We start from the raw sequence: 7,429 nt of genomic DNA, 5'->3' as shown, positions 1-7,429 counted from the left end.
CGCATAGCCACCATCTTCGGCTTCGTAACGGGCGCCGATACCGTCCTCCTCTCGCACGAGGACCAGCAGCGCTCGTCAGAGAACCTCATCCGCAACCGCGCGCGCGCCGAGCTCGGACAGCGCGGCATCGTGGCCAGCGAGGCCGAAATCGAAAAGTGGAAAGACGCCTTTATCGCCAAAAAGCTCGAGGAGAGGCGGTTGAGGCGCCTCGATCTCGAGCGGCGGCAGGGGCAAAACGCAGACGGTGACGCCACCCCGTCGCTATCACCACCACCACAGCAACAAGACGAGGAACAGCAACAATAGCAAGGAACGACAGACAGACAGACAGACGGACGGATGGACGGGCGGGCGAGACGAGATGACGGATCGATTGAATGGACGCATGGGCGCTAGAGGTGGATCGGAACGGCCGTACACGGTCGCACCACATCGCTCCCCACCGCCCGAACCAGGACGAGGAATCGGGACTCGACCGGGTTCCTCTTCTTCCTCCCTCCCCCCGATCCTGCTCCTGCGCGTGTTGCCGCCTCATCGCATCGCGTCCTCGTCTGCTCCTCGCGCTTGACCACCTCGATCCACGCCTTGAGCGTCATGGCCGCGATGCCAAAGCCGCGCCCGCGTCCCAGCGCATAGTCGCCGCTCAGCACCATGCCCACGCTCCCGTTCCAGTCGGCGCACCGATCGTGCACCCCATCCAGCTCCGCCTCGCTCGGCACCACCATTGCCGCCGCCGCCGCCGCCGCTGTTCCGGTGGCGCCCAACTGCGCCTCGACGGTGCGCTTGGCGTGTCCCAGCGCAGTAGGCAGCGGCGGCGCAGATCGACCCAGTTGCAGCCGTTCCAGCCGTCGTTCCACTTCCCTCTTGACCGTCTCCCGATCCAGCAGTGCCGCACCACCGCTGCCGCTCGGCTTTTTGCACAGCAGCGACAGAGGGTGCTTGCTGACGTCGACGTGTTGCATCCACATCTGCTGGTCGTCGTAGCTCGGCGGGAGAAGCACGCTGCTCAGCTCCTCGGCCGTTCCCTTGCGCGTCAGGCTCAGCTTGACGGGTACCAGCGCGTTGGCGTAGACGTGCGAGCCGCGCCGCGCCGCCTCGTCGACCCGCCGTGTCAGCGCGTCGACGTCGTAGCACTCGGACTGCGTCAGCGGCAGAAGCCACGGCTTGTCCTCGCCCCCACCGCCACTGGTGATCGAGTTCGAGTTCGAGCCCGAGTCCGCGCCCGCCCGAGGATCGTGGCCGGGGCGTGCAGCGCCAAAGAGGCGCTCCGAGTTGGCGCTCAGCCACTCCCACACGCCGACGCCGCCAAAGGGAAAGGGTCGAGAGGTGCCCAGCCGGTCGCTGCGCAGCCTGGCCTGCAGCGCCGCCACCACCTCGCCGGCTGAGGGCTGGGACGAGACCTTGCTCTCGCTCTCGCTCCTGCTCTTGCTCTGGTACTGGTCGTTGGCAGCGAGGGCATGTGTCGCTGCGGGCGCAGACGCGTCCTCGGTCGTCCACAGCGGCCTGACGGCCGACTCGTCGACAAAGACGTGCTCGACCCGCTTGCCTTTGGGTCGCCGCGCCCACTCGTCCTTGCGCCGCGCGCACGCCTCCTTCTCGATCTCGGCATAGGCGCGCGTGCCGATCCAGTCGCGCGGGAAAAAGAGGCCCTCGAACGCCTGCCTGGCGGGTGCCGCCCCGTCGTCGACGGCGACGGCAGAGGAGCTCGCCTGCCCATCGGCCGCACCCGCCGAGTCGGGAGACGCCGAGGACGCGATGGCGGGCACCTCGGTGCGGAGCGCGGCAATCTCGAGGCTCTGGTGCTGGATCTGCCTCTGGCCCAGCACGCGGGCACCCTTGCTCGAGCCGCTCTGGTGCGTGTTGGCGAGGCTCAGGAAAAAGGCCATGCCCCAGCCGCGCGGCAGAATCAGGGTGTACCCATCGACCCCGCTGCCGCTGCTGCCCGCGCTGCCGCTGCCGCTGTCTCGCTCTCCCTCTCCGTCCCGCGCCGATGTGGACGATGGCGGCTGCGGCGGTGCGGGGTTGCGAGTGGTCAGGCGGCGTCGGATCACCACGACGGGCACAATGTCGTCGCGCGAGTCGGGCTTGAGCCTGGTGCCCGGGATGGGCAGCTTGGCGCGCCGCGAGTCGATCTCGCCCTTGCTGAAGCGCGGCGCCGTCGCCCCGTACGCCAGCAGGCGGCTCGAGGCCAGCTCGGCCGCGGGCCGGATGGGCTGCTGCTTGACCTCGGGCGACTTGGTCGGCACGAGCTTGGGCGGGAACGAGAGCCGCGGATCGTGCACCTCAAACGCCAGGACGGTGTTGTCTGGCAGGAGCGGGCGAGCTGGCGGTGCCCTTGCGCCCTTATTCGCCTTTGCCTTGCTCGTATCGGTGGGCACGACGGCCGGCTGGCACTTGAGCGCGTGGAACGCCTCCTTGGAGTTGGCGGCGTGAGCATCGCCGGCGGAGCTGCCCCGAGCCGGCTGGCCGCGCTCGATGGGCTTCAGCACGCTGGCGAGCAGCTTGCCCGCATCGGGCCCGACCAGCTCAAAGATGTTGAAGCCATGTTGCCGCTGCCTCTGCATCGCCCGGTCCAGGACGGTCCATTCCTGGAAGTCCTGGCTGGATGCCGGGGCCGACGACGACGACCACGACGACGAGGTCGCCGCCATGCTCTGGGCCCGCTTGCGCTTCTTGAGCTTGGACGCGGTGGTGTCCTTGCCGCCGGCGGCGACCCAGGGGTCTGGGGCGCTGTCGAGCTGGGTCGCCGTCAGCCTGACGACGTTTGCGCTCTCGAGCTGGACGGTCGCCTTGTCTTCGTCGGTCATGATGACTCCAGCGTGCTTCAAGGCCCTACGGAGGTCGAGGGCAGCCGCGGGGTGGATGACGAGGAGAGCCTCGGTCCGGATGATGCGGGTCAAGCGGCCGGGGCAAGGGGCAGCATTCTCGGTCTCGTCGAGACCCATGGACGTAGCTTCATCTCCTGGCATGGCCTTGTCCTTGCTCGTCTTGGCCTTTTTCTTTGCCTGTCGCCTGGAGAGCAACGAGGCTGCCTGCTGGTCCGGCTCGATGAATCGTAGGCGCTGGGGGAGGCGCAAGATGCGGACGGGCGCGATGGCGGCCCTCGCCTGCGCTGCGGTGCTGGCGGAGGTGGAGGGGCGCTGAGCGGTCAGGATGGCGTCGACCTGGACGGCGCCGTCGGCGCTGGCCTGTGTGTCGTTGCCCGGACTGGCGGCGGCGGTCGAGATGCCGGCTCGGTCGAGTGCCTGGTCGAGGAGCGTGAGGAGCAAGGTCCAGGCATCGTGCTCTGCCTCTGCGCTGAGCGTCTGGGATGGTGGGAGGATGCGCTCGGCGCCAAGGCGAAATACGGCGTGGTAGCTGGCGTCGTGGAGGGTGACTTTTTCGAGTGCGCTCCTCCAGCTGGCCTTGTGGCTCTTCATCATGGTCGTCTCTGGCAGCACGAAACCCCAGCGCGAGGTCTGTACGCCCTGGTCCGACTCCTTTGACTTGCCCTTGTCGATCGACATGCGGAAGCGTTTTGCGTGCCAGAGGTGGGTCTCGAGCCACTTGCGGTTGGGGTGGGCGGCGCGCTGTGCGAGCTTCTGGCGGCGGAGGGTGGCGCGGACGATGCCGTGTGTGGGGAGGCGGCTGCGTATCTGGGCGCGCGTCTTTGCGAGGGTGTTGCTGGCGCTGAGCTCGCTGCGGGCCTTTGGGCGGAGGCGGGTGGGGAGGCGGAGGAGGTTGTGGGATGCGGCCCTCCTGCGGGCGTGCCTTGGGAGGAGCTGCCATGCCCTTGTAGTGTTTGCGTTTTTGGCGTTGCGCAGGGCATTCTGAAAGGAGCGTATCTGGAAGGCGCGCGAAGAGATGGCGGCTTCGAGGTCGAGCTGCGGGGGTAAGGGTTGGGGCTGTGCGGTGTTGGCGGTGCGCGCTGCCGATGCCAATGCCGAGGCTGACGACGACGATGTGTGGTGCTTGGAAGCGGATGTGGATGCAGAGGGTGGGTGCGCGGAGGAGGTGGATCGTGGCATCTGAGTCTGTATGTGGCGTGCGGACTGGGCCTTTTCAAACTTGCGCTTCTTCCAGTTTGGTGGTGGGGCTTGGGCGTTGGAAGACGACGACGACGGTGACTGTGACGAGGATGATGATGCGGCGTTTGCGCGGTTCGGGTTGGCGCTGGAGCGACCCGCTGCGCCGGGCGCGGGCCTCTTTTCGGGGGCCATGGTGGCGGCCGAGAGGGTGGATGAGGATGCAGGATGGAGGGGCGGGAGGAGAAGGATGAGGATGAGAAGGAGGAGAGGACGAGGCCATGTCGAGAAGAACAGACGACGCCGCGGGTCGACAAACGGAAAAAACCCCGCCAGGGTCCTGACTTGTGGAGGCGGGCGCCCCCTTTGTCTAGTCGGCCGGGAGCAGCGCAACAGCGCCCTGCTAGCTGGTGGCGGTCGAGCCAGCCTCTCTGTAGTAGTGAGGGCGCGACTCGCCCTCGCCCTAACCCGCCGGCAGCACAGAGGCACCGAGCGAGAGAGCGACCAACCAACCCCACGCGGAAAAAGGGGAGGCCAAGCCCGGTCGCTGCCCGTCACTCCTTCTCACACCAACACTCTTCGCTCCCGGTGTCCTCAATCCCCTGCTCGCCCTCCTCATCCCCTTCATCACAGCTCCTTCACCGTCCAGTCCACCCTCTCGCCGCCCACATGGCTTCCTCGGCAGGCGGACTGCAGCGACGCCGCGCAGGCGCAACCGCCTCCGCCCCATCCTCGTCGGCCCACCGCCTCGACGATGACGACGACTACCCCTCCCGCACCGCGAGCCCCGCCGCCGGCATCGCACCTTCCTCCTCCGCCTCGCTATCCGCACCGGGCACACGCAGCGCCACCGGCTCCATCACCACCTACGACCACGAGCGCGGCCACAAGGTCGCCTACGACCCGCGCGACCTCAACGACGAGCGCGAGCAGGGCCAGAACCCGCGCCTCACCCTCATGGAAGAGGTCCTCCTCCTCGGCCTCAAGGACAAGCAGGGCTACCTCTCCTTTTGGAACGACAACATCTCCTACACCCTCCGCGGCTGCATCCTCATCGAGCTCGCCCTCCGCCGCCGCATCGCAATCACCCGCGACCCCTCGCGCAAGCGCTTCAACCTCTCGGAGCGCTCCATCGACGTCATCGACGGCAAAATGACCGGAGAGGTCCTCCTCGACGAGGCACTCAAGATGATCAAGGGCGGCGAAAAGATGAGCGTCGCCCAGTGGGTCGACCTCATGAGCGGAGAGACGTGGAACGTCATGAAGATTGGATACCAGCTCAAGCAGGTCCGCGAGCGCCTCGCAAAGGGCCTCGTCGACAAGGGCGTCCTGCGCACAGAGAAGCGCAACTTCCTCCTCTTTGACATGGCCACCCACCCTCTCATCGACTCGGGCTGCAAGGACGCCATCCTCCGCCGCGTGCTCACCCTCCTCACCTCGGCATCCCCCACCGTACACCCAAACGCCTTTTACCGCGAGGACTCGCTCAGCGGCGGCTCGGCGGGGTCAGGTGGAAGCGCACAGGATCAGGGCCGACCGATAGCGTTCCGGGTGACGCGGGCGCTCTCGCTCCTCTGCTGCGCCTTTAGCGCAAACGTGCTGGAAAACGCCCTCAACCACCTCAGCTACGAGGCGCGCGAGTCGGCCTTTCAGAAAGCCGACGACATCCTCGAAGAGTTTGCGACGTGGCCAATGGCGCCCTCGTCGGGTCTGGCGGGCGGAGGCGTGGGCGGGACAGGAGGCGGGGCGACGGGCGCCATCACTTCGCTCTCGTCGTCTTCGTCATTAGGCGGCGGCGGCGGTGGTGGTCGCAACGGCCGTGCCAACGGGGGGATAGCGGGGGCCGGTGCCGGGGCTGGCGCGGCGGCGGCGGCGACGCGGATAGCCGAAGGGTCGATGGTCAATGACCGCGCCTACGACGAAGGGCCGATGGGCGCGTCGATCCTCGAGCTGGCGCGGGCCGTGCAGCGCGAGCTCGACAACGAGGGCGACGCGCTCATGTACGAGTGCATCGCCGCCGTCCTCAACGTGCTGAGCCGCATGGATAGTCTGGTGAGTATCTCGTCCCGCCGTGCCGTTGTGTCGGAGCGCAGGCTATCACGAGTAGGCGTGCTGACCCTCTTTCGAGCCCCCTCGTGTCCCACGCATCGCCCTCGGTCGCTCCTTGCGCCCCACTTCTGCAGCTTTGACCGGTCACGCTCCACCGTCCTACATCGTCCCAACTTACCTGCTTTGGCCCCCATCCTACCCTCAGTCTCTCTTTGCCTCACTCTCGGACCGGTCGGTCAGAGGAAACCGGCACGTATCACGATAGCCAGTCAGCCCGAACCTAACCGCACAAACGCCTGCATGGCAGCGCTGCTTCATCCTCGATTCGGACGGGTCGCGCGCAAAGAGGGGTGTGTTGCGTCGCCGTCCTCGTCATGGCCTGCGTCGTTGGAGAGCAGGCGGTACGCAGCGAGGAGGATGCCCTGCCTGCTCGCTCAGTTCCCCCACCGCCGCATCAGTGCGCCCCGGCCTGGTCAGAAGAGCTTCCACCACCTACTCTGCGACTCTTCGACCACCTGAGCCGGTTTGGAACCCTTCAACTCTTCATCCACCACCACATCCACTTCCACCCCCTTGCCCTTGCCCTTAACAGCGCCGCTGCTCCCTTCCCTCTGCTGCCTCTCCCTCCTCTCTTGCTGTTCGGCATCAATGACCCTCCTCCTCTCGTCGTCGAGCGTGAAAACGCGGATCGATCCACGCCACCTCTCGTCCCACTCGACGCCGCGCTCCGGTCGAATAATGTCGAAGCCCATCAGGTTGTTGCGCCACCCGACCTCCTTCTTGAGCCTCTGCTCCCGCAGCTCCGCCTCCGTCTTGGGCGGATCGTTGCGTTCCAGCCTCGACGGTTCGCGCACCCCCCGAGCGAGGTCGCGCGCATCCTTGAGGTGCGTCGGCAACGCCTTGTAGTACGCCCTGCGCGACTCGTCGATGTTGTCTGCGGTCTTGAGGAAGTAGGGCGCGTACCGCTCTTCGCTCTCGAGTCCCCAGTCCAAATCGCCCCCCTGCGGCGGAACGTCGCTCACCTCGCCACCACCACCAGCCAACCCGGCCGAGGCTGAGGCTGGCGAAGGACCGGCTTGGAAGTCGCGCGCCGTCTCCTTTGTCCCGTACACGATCGTCAGTCCGAGCTCGGCGCCGGCGCGCACCTTGTCGCGCACGCGGAAAAAGTTGTACATCCGCAGCGGGATGTTGCGCCACCCGACCAGGTTGGTGAAGTCGACAAAGCAGATGGGCGGCTGCGCCGGGATCTGCGCCGGCGGCTCGAGCAGGCGCGCGTCCATCTTGGCGGCGCGCACCTCGGCCTCGGTCTTGGGCTTGGGACTGGCCGCATCGCTGCCGCCCGCCGTGGGGCGCGCCTGCATCATCGAGGTAAACGC

General features: G+C 67.1%; 4 protein-coding genes across 4 annotated transcripts in view; 2 read left to right on the top strand and 2 right to left on the bottom strand.

The window, feature by feature from the left end:
• The window catches only part of PFL1_05469 (uncharacterized protein), a gene marked incomplete at both ends in the record, with an annotated part of 930 nt that extends 624 nt beyond the window's left edge, over nucleotides 1-306 (top strand). The window contains one exon of the mRNA XM_007883005.1: nucleotides 8-306. Coding sequence (XP_007881196.1) covers nucleotides 8-306 — 299 coding nt within the window. The remainder of the gene's footprint in view (nucleotides 1-7) is intronic.
• An 86-nt stretch (nucleotides 307-392) lies between these two features.
• On the bottom strand, nucleotides 393-4,199 carry PFL1_05468 (uncharacterized protein; the record flags this gene model as incomplete). The annotated part of the gene is made up of 1 exon (XM_007883004.1): nucleotides 393-4,199. One exon carries the CDS (start codon nucleotides 4,197-4,199, stop codon nucleotides 393-395), a length of 3,807 nt encoding a protein of 1,268 aa, XP_007881195.1.
• Nucleotides 4,200-4,673: 474 nt separating this feature from the next.
• Nucleotides 4,674-6,193, top strand: PFL1_05467 (uncharacterized protein; the record flags this gene model as incomplete). The annotated part of the gene is made up of 2 exons (XM_007883003.1): nucleotides 4,674-6,056; nucleotides 6,188-6,193. 2 exons carry the CDS (start codon nucleotides 4,674-4,676, stop codon nucleotides 6,191-6,193), a joined length of 1,389 nt encoding a protein of 462 aa, XP_007881194.1.
• Nucleotides 6,194-6,526: 333 nt separating this feature from the next.
• Nucleotides 6,527-7,429, bottom strand: part of PFL1_05466 (uncharacterized protein) — a gene marked incomplete at both ends in the record, with an annotated part of 2,143 nt that continues 1,240 nt past the window's right edge. The window contains one exon of the mRNA XM_007883002.1: nucleotides 6,527-7,385. Coding sequence (XP_007881193.1) covers nucleotides 6,527-7,385 — 859 coding nt within the window. The remainder of the gene's footprint in view (nucleotides 7,386-7,429) is intronic.

This window comes from Pseudozyma flocculosa (assembly GCF_000417875.1).
Source record: "Pseudozyma flocculosa PF-1 unplaced genomic scaffold scaffold00020, whole genome shotgun sequence".
NCBI classification, from domain to species: domain Eukaryota; kingdom Fungi; phylum Basidiomycota; class Ustilaginomycetes; order Ustilaginales; family Ustilaginaceae; genus Pseudozyma; species Pseudozyma flocculosa.
Note: the sequence above shows the minus strand (reverse complement) of the source record. Positions and strands in the feature narration are given on the sequence as shown.